Below are 13,312 nucleotides of genomic sequence, written 5' to 3'. Positions count from 1 at the left end.
TGGAGGGGACATCTCTATCTGTGTTAAAAGGCAGAGGGTCAGGGCGATTCTTTCTCTGGTTGCCTGGGTGCAGGCCTTCAGCCGAGCAAGCAGAAGGATACAGCTGTTGTGTGTCACGACTGACGCAATGAACTTTGATATCTGGGAGGTGTCTGTGTTGTGGTACAGAAGCAGCAGCCTGTGTTTCTTTCTCATTTTGAGCTAAAGCATAACTCTGCCCTGAAGAGAAATGTGCTTGGATGAACTCACCAGTTCGCTGTAATGACTGCTTCGTTGCTTGAGCATGACTGGCTTTACTCCCAAGGTCACAGTTGTCTAAATCCGCAGCAGCCTCAAACACTTGAGCCTCTGCTGAGGCAGCCTCAGCTTCACACTCTTCTTTTAGTGCATTCAATGTAGCCTCTATGCGTGCTTTCTCCACTTGCATGTCTATTTGACGTTTTGCATAGGCTGCTCGTGTGCGTGCAGCTTCTGCCTTTGCACGAGCTTTAGCAGCAGCGGCACTAGCTGAAGATTTATTTGAACTTTGCTTGGAAAATGCAGCTGAGGCAGCACACTCTGACCTAACCTCCAGGCTCTGAATATCGGCGTCAATAGGGTTTGAGCTGGACATCGTTTAATACAGGCAGGTGAATGGGTCTTCAAATCCCGTAAAAAGATACAGAAGAAGCGAACGTAGCCTCTTTGATGTTTTTCTTCTACTTAGTGGTTACTGGTGGCGAAGAAATAGGCTGCCGAGATTCCTTCAAAGCTTGATGTGATGATTCATCTTTTCACTGTTCTGTCCTCACTAAGCGTTGTCCTCGTGAACGTAGACTCAGCTATACAGACAGCTAAACACTCTCCTAATCAAAATCCAGGGAACAGGCCAATGTGTTGAGTTGGATGATTTAATAAGGAAAAAGTGTGAAACTGTTGACAAAACCAGAAATAAACCAATAAAAATGTTGCCTCAATATACAGTATAACAAACACATATTCAAAAATATGAGCACAATATTTATCTGCTTAGTGAGTGCCGGAATAAAACATCAAATGAAATCACACTCATGATCAAAACGTTAAAGAAACCACATGACATATGAGCTAGCTTAACCTCACTAGCTTAGGTTATACATGCATTCAAATTAAATTCTAACTACAAACTATATCACGCCTTCACAACAAATAATAATGCACACAAGTTGTCTCAGTGATAACAAACAATATTACTCACAGATGATGCCGTTTATCAGCTTGTGAAGGCATGGATGGCAACAGATTAATGGAGGTGAAACTGCCTCTGGCTCGATCTTACAGAGTAAAAAAAATACACAAAAACAACCACTAGAGGGCAAACTGCTGCAGAACAGAAAATACCTAATGCCAGCATAGCAATAATACTTATTCATACTTATACAAACGTATGTCTATGAGAGAAAAAGATGAAGAGTAATAGTACTTTGGTATATTAATAATTAAAATATTAATGATGACCTGATATCAATAAAATGGTAACCTTTACACCTTTGAATTTTCATATGCTGACATTAGTAGCAAAGTTGACGAGATGGTGACCCCAAATTAAAAAGGTGATATTAGGTGATTTCTTTTATATTTAACAAATAAAAAGGTGAAATTAATTCCATCGTAAATCCCCAGCATTCTTTAGTGTTTAAAGGTTTAACACTACTCAGCATTATTTTTAATGTTGTGTGATAATTACCTGGAAACGTGTGACAACTACGTTCAACAACCACTATGAAGAGTGCCGTAGTTTTACAAGTTTATTATGTCGGCCAGCTTTAAGGCCAGAAAATGTCTGATTTATATATTTTAAAGTCTAAAGGTTTGCTTACATGCGCATTTGTAGACATATTAGAAAATATTCAGTAAGACGTTCTTGTAGAGACACATCAACACTTGTCTAAAATAAAAGTTTTTGTAATTATATAATATTTGTATATAATATTTATTTCCTAAATCACTAGATGACATTAAAAGACACTTGGAAAAGTTGCCTTTTAAACTGGCTAATCAAAAAGGAAACAACTTGGAAGCGAAGTAACATTAATCAGAACGAATGGAGACTTTATACCCTAGTGATATGATTCCCTCAGAGCAAAGTCCAAATGACTTCATGTTTGTGAAGGACCCATCAGTTTCCAGGCTGAAATAAATCAGTAAAATAAAAAAAAATCTGTAATAATAAAATTATTAATCAGTGGAATAACATGTTGCTCCACTATGTTTTCATAACGCCGCCTAATAGAAATCATTTTCTATCTCTGTTTTTTAGGAACATATGCAGTGATGAGCGTGATGATAGGAGGAGTGACTGAGCGACTGGCCCCAGACTCAAAGTTTATGACATGGGACAATGTGACCAACACCAGTATAATTGACACAGTTGCCCGTGATGACGAAAGGGTCCGAGTGGCTGCAGCTGTCACATTTGTATCTGGGTTATTTCAAGTAAATATTTGAAATCACTCAAAATTTCCACCCTGCATTCGTAAATTTTGGAGCCATAAATGGGCACTTGTCTCACTGAGTTTGGACGTTTCTTTTGAACAAATGGAAATATCTTGTCACCATCAACAGGCAGCTGCTGCTCAAACATTAGTGAATAAAGTAAAATGCTGTGCAAATGCTAATAAGCTTACATAGCTCTTTGAGGCCCATCTGCCTGACAGCAAATGCTTTTAGACTTCAGTTTCAATACGTTATTGATTACTTCAAAAGAATGAAAAGAAGCTTCTCGCTGCATGAGCCTGCAGGGACTCTGGGAACTTCAGCCTGGAAACTGATGATGTTTTTGAGTCCAACGGCTAAAAGGGTCAATTTAATCTATTTCATTAATTTTAAACACTATCTTTTTGCATTTCTAATAATTTGCACAGCTCCTGTGTCGTGAATGTGAAATGCAAATGAGTGATCTGAGCATTCACTTTTGCAGCTACTGCATGTTAATCTCTGCTGATTCATGTGATGTGTGTGTAGATTCTACTCGGTCTGGTCCAGTTTGGTTTTGTGGTAACCTACTTGTCTGAGCCACTGGTCCGAGGTTATACCACAGGAGCTGCTATCCATGTCATCGTGTCTCAGCTCAAATACACCTTTGGCGTTAACCCTGTGAGACATAATGGACCTTTATCCCTGATATATGTAAGAATTACATTAACTTAACCATTTAGTGCTCTTGCTGGCAATTTTATGTACTTTTTTTTGAATGTTTTGTATTTTAGATCTATTCAATTATTCACCTATTTTAGCAGTCATTTTCTTGCTCCTGTCTTCCTAGACTGTATTGGAGATATGCTATCTCCTCCCGCAGTCAAACATCGGCACTCTTGTGACCAGTGTTATTACCATACTCGGCCTTATCGCTGCTAAGGAGCTCAATGCATTTTTGGGCAAGAAAATACCCGTTCCTATACCCGTGGAGCTGATTGCTGTAAGTATGCAAGAATACAAACAGTACTGTGCAAAAGTCTTGAGTCACACTTTATATCTTTCTATATTACTTCCAATGAGCCAAACATGTCTTCAACAATAGTTCTCTAGTCTTTCTCAAGGTCAAGGTTTTTTGTTAGTTTTTTTTAAACACTGGCTGTTTTTTCTCTCATTTTCAATCTGGTCTTTGTACCCGACCATTTCACAGAATTGTGTTTTGTTTGTTAACCCATTTAACACCAACCTATGAATCATTGGCCAGTGGTGCACCTATTTGGTACCCTGAGGTACCCCTAAGCAAGGTACCTTCCCTGCCCACTGCTTCACTGAGTGAATGGGTTAAATGCAGAGAGGAATTTCCCCATGGGGATCAATAAAGTATATATGTTATTTATATGGTTGGCTCAACAACAACAAAAATGCATTTTCAATATGTGTCACATACACAAATGTCAGCAAAGAGCTGACAGATGCATCTGACCTCTACTGCTCACTGAAGCCTCATCATTAACAGTCTCAGTGGAAGAGTGGCTGTCAAGAAGCCGATTTATACAAGAACTGGACTAAAAGTCAGCAACTGCAGGTCTTATGAATTAGTAATCCAAATTTGAAAATTCTGTTGTCAAGATGACAACAGCGTCTACAGTCCAGCTGTAAAACACGGGGTGGCTCTCTCATGGTTTGGGGCAGCATTTCAGCCAGTGGTGTTGGTGGTCATAAATTTATGGATTTATGACCACAGAAAAGTACCATCAGAGTTTGATGCACCATGCAATACCACCTGGAAAGCATCTGATTGACAACAACTTCATTTTTCAGCATGGCAATGATTGCAAACACACTCCCAATGTGGGAAAAGCATACATACAAGAGAACAATATCCCAGACCTCGATATTATTGAAGCAGTGTAGCATCATTTTGACTCGAAAGGAATAAAAGGCAGAAACATCCAAAGAAGCCTGGAGAACTATTCCTCAAAACTACTTGAAAATTTCAAAAAAATGAAAATGAATATTAAAATAGCGACCCTCAAGTTTGTAAGAATTGTACTGATTAGATTTTTGTTTGCACCTTACAATAAATCGCTACACTTAATTCTTATTTTCCAAGTAAAATATACAGAAACTGAGTATTGTTCAAGACTTTGTACTGCACCATACAGAATGTGTACCCTGAAAATCACTATTATTTTATTTCCAGATCGTTATAGCTACAGTTATCTCATGGCAATTTTACCTGCAGCAGGAATATGGAGTGGATGTAGTGGGAGTTATTCCCTCAGGGTGAGAAACAAACACACACACACACACACACACACACACACACACACACACACACACACACACACACACACACACACACACACACACATCTGTCACTTGAAAAGTGACAGTCACTATGAAAAGTAAAGCTTTTCTTCACTCTTGTCTCTTCCTGTATATCAGTCTCCAGCCACCTGTTTTCCCAGACACCTCTGTCTTTGGTCAAGTGATCGGTGATGGCTTTGCTCTGTCTGTGGTTGGCTACGGCATTGCCATCTCTCTGGGACGAATCTTTGCCCTAAAATATGGATACAAGGTTGACAGCAACCAGGTAGGATGATTATAGGTGGACACAAACATGAAGCGATACTTTAGTACACCGACTGTAAATAAAAAGTGTGTTTCATGTTTTAGGAACTAGTTGCTCTGGGTCTGAGTAACTCCATTGGAGGAATTTTTCAGTGTTTTACTGTCAGCTGCTCCATGTCTCGCACTATGGTTCAGGAAAGTGCAGGGGGCAAAACTCAGGTCAGTAGAGACTTCAAAAAACTTTCTCTTGTTTTCTCACCTATCATTCCTAGTATCTGTTCTGGCTCCTTAAGAGTCACCACTCATGTTATGTAGTGTTATACAAGTTCATGCAATCTTTATTCGTTTCTGGCACACTGTTCATTTTATTTTGACATTCTACCGGAAGTGCTACTTCTCATTACTTCCTGTCTAACGGGAGAAGGACAGTTTGCTACTCCTGTGCCTGCCTATGCTACCTCTTAAGCCAGCACAGTCTGTAAGTTGGCAGTATTGTTGTGTTTTATGTTAGCACTAACTGCCGTGTGTTGTTTGTGATATTTTGAGAAAGCAAATTGACTCAATGATGTGCTTTATTAGTCATTAGCCTAAACGCTAATTAGCGCTAGCTAACCGCTAACGTTAGCTTGTTAGCTTGTTTCGTTCTGCTTTGCTTTGCATAGTAACCGGTCATAGCATCTTCTAATTGTAAGAATGTTTGCTTATATTAGCTCACATGGGATATTTTGTGTTTGTTTACAGTTTTACCATTCATCCATTCATGTATTTCGACAAAGCCATGCTATGCATCCAATCAAATAAATCCACCAGAAAGGAACAACGGTGTGGTTTTTCTACATGGGATGATGGTTGTCTGTCTGCCTAGTTAAGTGCGAGGGCAGAATAGTAAAAAGACTGGCGAAACGGCTACTTCAGGAGGCAGTCTTCCAGACATCTGACCCAGACGCCACTATGCTGTCAGCAGAGGAGGAGCAGCTGGAGGTACGGTCCACCTGCTCTGGATCTACATCCAGATCCCGCAGCTCACTCGCCAAAGCAGCAGTCGAAGCACGGGCAAAGGCCGAAGCAGCACACGCCAGAGCAGAGTTTACACGACGGGAGATTGAGGTGAAAATGAGGCAAGCAGAGTTAAGTGCTACATTAGAAGCACTAAAAGAAGAAAAGGAAGCAGAAGCTGCGCTCGCTGAAGCCAATGTATTTGAAGCAGCAATAGCAGAGGAGGTAAGCGGGGAAATGTGGTCATCTCGTGTGTCAGAAAAACAATATGGGGAATCACGACAGGGTCAAGAGAACTCACAACCAGCGCTGAACTCTCACGCTCTACTCCAGCTTCCAGCTTCAACCCAGTCATACAGACTACAGAGTTATCTTGGATATTCTTCACCAGAGCATCGCAGAGAAGACTTGCCGGACCCCAAACACTTTACGCCGATAAAACAATGTGACGTCAGTCCAATCCCCGATCCAGCCACTTCACCTCAATATGTCCCACAGGTAAATCAACAGGACATCAAATATGAGATTGGCAGCCATCTGACACCAGCTGCTGATACCCAAGAAAAATGTGGCCAAAGGTATGTAAGTACCACACCGCAACCTATGAGCTTTTCCCCTTACACTCCACCTTTCCAGCCAACGCAAATCAACAACGGGAACAGTGACTTTGCTAATCTCGCTAAGTTTCTGGCAAAAAGAGAATTGGTGGCAGACGGTCTGACAAAGTTTACGGACAGAGCAGAGGACTACTGGGCATGGAGAGCTTCTTTCTGTAACGCTATTGAAGGGTTAAGCTTAAAGCCTAGCGAACAGTTAGATTTGCTCACCCGGTGGCTTGGAGAAGAGTCGTCTAAGCATGCCAAACGTATACGCTCTGTCCATCTCAACAATCCAGCAGAGGGCCTACGTCGAGTTTGGACACGGCTACAAGAATGTTATGGCACCCCAGAGGCTATTGAGAAGTCGCTCCTTGACAGACTTGAACGCTTTCCTAGAGTGTCAAACAAAGACCCCCAGAATCTCAGAGAACTTGGCGACCTACTTTCTGAAATTGATGCAGCCAAATCAGACGGCTCTTTACCTGGGCTAGTGTATTTGGACACATCACGTGGCATTGCCCCGATAGTTGATAAGTTGCCAACAAATCTTCAAGACAGGTGGATGTCAGAGGGGACTAAATACAAGCAGAGACATGATGTATATTTCCCTCCATCCTCATTCTTCTGTTGCTTCATACAAGATGAAGCGAAAATGAGAAACGACCCCAGTTTTAAGTCTACTGTATCAGGTCCCACATCCTATCCAACAACTCACGACAACCACTATACAAGATTTGCCAAGTCAAGACCGCCTGTTGCCGTCCACAAAACAGAGGTAAACAAAACTCACAAACCAAACTTAGGCAGCACGAGTGAGTTCACAAACAAACTGTGTCCCATCCACAAGAAACCGCACCCGTTAAAGAAGTGTAGAGGTTTCAGGGAAAAGACACTAGATGAGCGTAAGGCATACCTCAGGGAACACAACATCTGTTTTAGGTGCTGCAATTCCTCAGCTCACCAAGCTAAAGACTGTAAGGAAGAGATTACTTGCCTAGAGTGCAACAGCAACAAACACGTTGCAGCGCTGCATGCAGGTCCAGCTCCATGGACACAAAACACAAAAGCTCAAAACATTGCCCCAGACCAGGACAGGGAGGAGCATGGCGGGGAGAGTAGCCTAGACTTGGAGACTAGCTCAGCATGCACTCAAGTTTGTGGGGACTTAGGTGGGGGGCGTTCCTGCTCCAAAATATGTCAAGCCTACATTTATCCAAAGGGGCATCCAGACAAAAAGGTCAAGGTTTACGCTATCATAGATGACCAGAGCAATAGGTCATTAGCGAAGTCAAATCTTTTCGACACCTTTGGCATCCCAATGAGCAACCTAGTGCCATACACACTTAAGACATGTACAGGGGTTTCCACTACAAATGGCCGCTTAGCTGAGAACCTCTTTATACAGTCTGTTGATGGCCAGTTCAGCTCTCCTCTGCCTTCTTTGCTCGAGTGTGACTCACTCCCAGACAACAAGAATGAAATACCAACGCAAGAGATTGCCCTAGCCCATCAACACCTCAAACACCTAGCAGATCATATGCAGCCCCTAGACCCTGAGGCTGACATTATGTTGCTGTTAGGCCGAGACATAATACAAGTGCACAAAGTGTATGAACGAGTGAATGGACCAGTCAATGCTCCATTTGCCCAGAGACTTGCACTTGGGTGGGTTATTGTAGGTGATGTATGCCTAGGAGGAGCCCATAAGCCAGCCATCATAGGCACATACAGAACGAGTGTTCTAGAGAACGGGCGTCCAAGTCTCCTAACACCCTGTCAAAACAGCTTTCATGTCAAAGAGCAGTCACACAACAAATCCTGGAACACTCACAGTTCATGTCAAATAGGGAAACACATATTCCAGCAAAGTGAAAAGGACGAGGAGCTAGCCCCTTCCTTTGAGGACCAAGCCTTTCTAGAAATTATGGAAAGAGACTTTTACCAAGACGATGCAAATAGCTGGACAGCTCCACTTCCTTTCCGTACACCGAGAACCCACCTCCCAAACAACAGAAACCAAGCACTCAGCCGCTTAGAGTCGTTGCGCCGCACATTAAATAAACGCCCTGAGATGGAGAGACATTTTATGGATTTTATGCAGGGGTTGTTTGACAGGGATCACGCCGAACCAGCACCAGCTCTCGAAGAAGGAGAAGAATGCTGGTATCTGCCCTTCTTTGGCGTTTATCACCCGCAGAAGCCCGGGAACATCAGGGTGGTATTTGACTCAAGTGCTAAGTTTCAGGGAGTGTCCTTAAATGATGTGCTGCTCAAAGGTCCAAATATGAATAACAGTCTGATTGGGGTGCTCATCCGTTTCAGAGAAGAAACGGTGGCTGTCACAGCGGACATACAACAAATGTTCCACTGCTTTCAGGTGCGAGAAGACCACAGGAACTTCCTCCGGTTCCTTTGGTACCGCAACAATGACCCAAGAGAGCCAGTTGTCGAGTACAGAATGAAAGTGCACGTGTTCGGCAACAGCCCCTCTCCAGCGGTGGCAATTTTCGGTCTGAGAAAGGCAGCACACCTGTTCGACACACAGCACTATTCTGAGGCCAAACAGTTTGTTCAAAGACATTTCTATGTCGACGATGGACTCAAATCCCTCCCTACTGAGTCAGAGGCAATTAAGCTCCTCAAAGACACACAGGAGCTGCTCGCTGCGTCCAACCTGAGGCTCCACAAAATAGCTTCAAACAGCCCAAATGTCATGAAAGCATTCTCTACTGTAGACTTGGCAAGCGGGCTCAAGGACATAGATTTCAACACAGAGTTTCCTCCAATGCAGAGAAGCTTAGGAGTATGTTGGGACATTGAAGGCGACACCTTCACATTCAGAGTCTCTCAAGCCGAAAAGCCTTACACGAAAAGAGGTGTTCTGTCCACTATCAACAGCCTTTTTGACCCGCTGGGGTTTGCAGTGCCAGTGAGCATCAAGGGGAGGGCACTGTTGCGGGAGCTGACAAAAGAGACTTGTGGGTGGGATGAGACTCTTCCAGAGGGCATGTTTAAGGAGTGGTCAGAATGGAAGAATGCTCTCAAACAACTCGAGCAAATCCGTATCCCAAGGCCATACTGCTCCTTCTCCTTTCTTGGTGCGAAGCACAGAGAAATCTGTGTCTTCTGTGATGCATCAACCCAGGCTATTGCAGCCGTGGCTTACCTGAAGTTAACGAACAAAAATGGTGAGACAGAGTTTGCGTTCATATTCGGGAAAGCCAAACTTGCCCCCAAGCCCGATCTTACCATTCCCAGGCTCGAGCTGTGTGCATCGGTGTTAGCGGTGGAAGTTGGGGAACTAATCAGAGATGAAATGGACATTCAGATTAGTAACATGCGCTTCTTCTCCGACAGCAAAGTCGTTCTTGGCTATATCTACAATGAGGCAAGAAGATTTCACGTTTTCGTGAACAACCGGGTGCAACGCATCAGACGAGCAACAGTACCAACTCAGTGGGGCTATGTACCCTCGGTGCACAACCCGGCCGATCACGGATCCAGATCTCTACCTGCCGAAAAACTGTTGTCCAGCACATGGTTGAAAGGGCCGGAGTTTCCCTTAAAGCCCTTACAGAGCAACTCATCAGGTACATTCCAACTTCAAAACCCCGACTCAGACATTGAAGTTCGTCCCTTGATCACTGCCACCATTCAAACATCATACCCCTGTTTAAAGACTGCAAACTTAGAATCTTTCTCCAGATGGCAGTCCCTTACCAGGGCAGTTGCACGTTTGGCACACATTGCACGCACCTTTAAGGTAAAGCAATCAGGCGGACAATGTAAGGGATGGCATATATGTCATGAACTCACTACCTCAGATTTTGAGCAAGCAAGAGAGACGGTTATAAAAGCAGTCCAACAAGAAAGCTTCCCAGAGGAGCTCAAACAAATAGAGTCAAGGAAGGACATCCCAAAGAAAAGCCCTCTCTTAAAGCTTTCTCCCTACCTTGACAAATCAGGCCTCCTGAGGCTTGGCGGACGCCTTCTTCATTCTGACCTTGAGTCCGCAGAAAAACACCCCTTGATTATGCCGCACAAACACCATGTAACTAACCTGTTAGTCCGCTATTACCATGAAAGGGTCAGGCACCAGGGGCGTCATCTTACAGAGGGTGCTTTAAGATCCGCAGGTTACTGGGTCTTAGGAGGTAAACGCCAGATCAGCAGCCTCATTTACTCATGCGTAGTTTGTCGCAAGCTAAGGGGAGTAACACAGTTCCAAAAAATGTCAGATCTTCCTGCAGAACGCCTTAGTGCTGAGCCTCCATTCTCTTACGTAGGCATAGATGTGTTCGGGCCATGGTCTGTTGCCTCTCGTCGTACTCGGGGCGGACTTGCCAGCAGCAAACGATGGGCAGTGATGTTCACCTGCATGAGCACAAGGGCAGTTCACCTTGAGATCATAGAGGGGATGGACACGTCTAGCTTCATTAACGCTCTCCGCAGGTTCTTTTCAGTCAGAGGACCTGCAAAGCAATTGAGATTGGATTGTGGAACTAACTTCACAGGAGCCTCCAGGGAGCTAGGGTTTGACAAAAGGATTCCTTGTGACCCACGTGTTAAATCCTTCCTAAATGATCATGGATGTAGTTGGGTCTTCAACCCTCCCTACTCTTCTCACATGGGGGGCAGTTGGGAGCGGATGATAGGAGTGGCACGTAAGATATTAGACTCCCAGCTCGCTCAACTTGGTTCCAGGCCCCTCACGCACGACGTCCTGATCACCTTCATGGCAGAGGTGGCCGCCATCATCAACGCACGGCCGCTGGTTCCAGTGTCAAGTGATCCCGATGTTCCGTGCATCCTTACTCCCGCCACACTCCTCACGCAAAAAGTTGGTGCACCTCCAACACCCTTAGGTGACTTCGGGGAGAAGGACCTCTACAGGCAACAGTGGAAAAGAGTTCAGAGTCTGGCCAACTCTTTCTGGCATCGCTGGCGTAAGGAGTACTTATCAACACTGCAATGCCGCCGCAAGTGGCATTCCACCAGACCAAACCTGCAGCAGGGGGATGTGGTCCTCCTGAAAGATCCTCTCGTGAAGAGAAATCAGTGGCCCATGGGGGTGATTGCAAAGGTTCATCCTAGTAGTGACGGACTTGTCAGGAAGGTAGAAGTCAAGGTGGTGAAAGATGGTAAAGCCAAAGTTTACTTTAGGCCAGTCACAGACGTTGTTCTTCTTGTATCAGCTGCTGTGCAACAAGTTTAGTTTGGGTACAAGTGTGACATCTTACCGATGTCAGGCGGGGAGTGTTCTGGCTCCTTAAGAGTCACCACTCATGTTATGTAGTGTTATACAAGTTCATGCAATCTTTATTCGTTTCTGGCACACTGTTCATTTTATTTTGACATTCTACCGGAAGTGCTACTTCTCATTACTTCCTGTCTAACGGGAGAAGGACAGTTTGCTACTCCTGTGCCTGCCTATGCTACCTCTTAAGCCAGCACAGTCTGTAAGTTGGCAGTATTGTTGTGTTTTATGTTAGCACTAACTGCCGTGTGTTGTTTGTGATATTTTGAGAAAGCAAATTGACTCAATGATGTGCTTTATTAGTCATTAGCCTAAACGCTAATTAGCGCTAGCTAACCGCTAACGTTAGCTTGTTAGCTTGTTTCGTTCTGCTTTGCTTTGCATAGTAACCGGTCATAGCATCTTCTAATTGTAAGAATGTTTGCTTATATTAGCTCACATGGGATATTTTGTGTTTGTTTACAGTTTTACCATTCATCCATTCATGTATTTCGACAAAGCCATGCTATGCATCCAATCAAATAAATCCACCAGAAAGGAACAACGGTGTGGTTTTTCTACATGGGATGATGGTTGTCTGTCTGCCTAGTTAAGTGCGAGGGCAGAATAGTATCCATGTTAAAGAATACACCCTAACCAGCAAGCACCAAAAGAGGTTTAAAGCTGGGATATGGAACCTGTTTTTGGTGTGTTTGAAATTAAAAAACAACCCCAGGATAATTATCCAGCATCTTGCAACTCAATTGATCTAAAAAAAACACTCTTGCACCTCCTTTTGGTTCAATGTTCACCTTTTAGAAAATCTAGGCCATGACAGGAGTCTTGTTTACAAACCAAATCAATGAGCAGTATAAAACAGTATGAAAAATGTATAACAGGGAAAAATGTTGTTGTAGATGACTCTCATCTGAAGAAGCCAATATTAGGAGCTCAAATCCCATGTGACGTCAGATGCACTGACTTACTTTTGGTGGATTCTACATGTAGCTCTAAGTGAGAAAAAACAATTTGAAATGATCTTTTAGACAGTTTAATATCTTTTCTAGAGATCAAAATCTCTTACTTGGGAGACCTTTGCCCCACATAAATCAACCCAGAACCAACTATTTTAGCTCCACACATTATACCACAACCTCTGTAATGTATGAATCTGATATTTTGCCCTAAACAAACCACAAAATATCATGAAACTCTGTTCCCTTGCCATAGCCTTCAACTGATTTAGTAAATCCAATAAAGATAGAACGGTTTTCTTTATTTGTCTTCTGTAACATTTGCCGCTTTTCCCATCTTTGTTCTGCTATCTTTGATATTTGAACGCTAATGACGTTTAATGCTTTGCCATATTTAAGCTCTAAAGGGATGCTTCATGAGATCATTGAAAGCATAAACATTCTCATCCCTGCACTTCACTCTGCCTCTAGCGAAAAACAAAGATCACAAAGGTTAAATG

At 43.3% G+C, this 13,312-nt stretch overlaps 1 protein-coding gene across 1 annotated transcript in view; it reads left to right on the top strand.

The window, feature by feature from the left end:
• Positions 1-13,312, top strand: part of slc26a6.2 (solute carrier family 26 member 6, tandem duplicate 2) — a 35,476-nt gene that overhangs the window by 7,948 nt on the left and 14,216 nt on the right. The window contains exons 4-9 of the mRNA XM_085345458.1: positions 2,279-2,454; positions 2,983-3,147; positions 3,284-3,436; positions 4,637-4,719; positions 4,882-5,029; positions 5,113-5,226. Coding sequence (XP_085201584.1) covers positions 2,279-2,454; positions 2,983-3,147; positions 3,284-3,436; positions 4,637-4,719; positions 4,882-5,029; positions 5,113-5,226 — 839 coding nt within the window. The remainder of the gene's footprint in view (positions 1-2,278; positions 2,455-2,982; positions 3,148-3,283; positions 3,437-4,636; positions 4,720-4,881; positions 5,030-5,112; positions 5,227-13,312) is intronic.

This window comes from Diplotaxodon limnothrissa, linkage group LG20 (genome assembly GCF_057381915.1).
Source record: "Diplotaxodon limnothrissa isolate DT_005_m linkage group LG20, D_limnothrissa_male_GT1.1, whole genome shotgun sequence".
Classification (NCBI taxonomy): domain Eukaryota; kingdom Metazoa; phylum Chordata; class Actinopteri; order Cichliformes; family Cichlidae; genus Diplotaxodon; species Diplotaxodon limnothrissa.
This window is presented reverse-complemented; position numbering and strand designations above follow the sequence as displayed.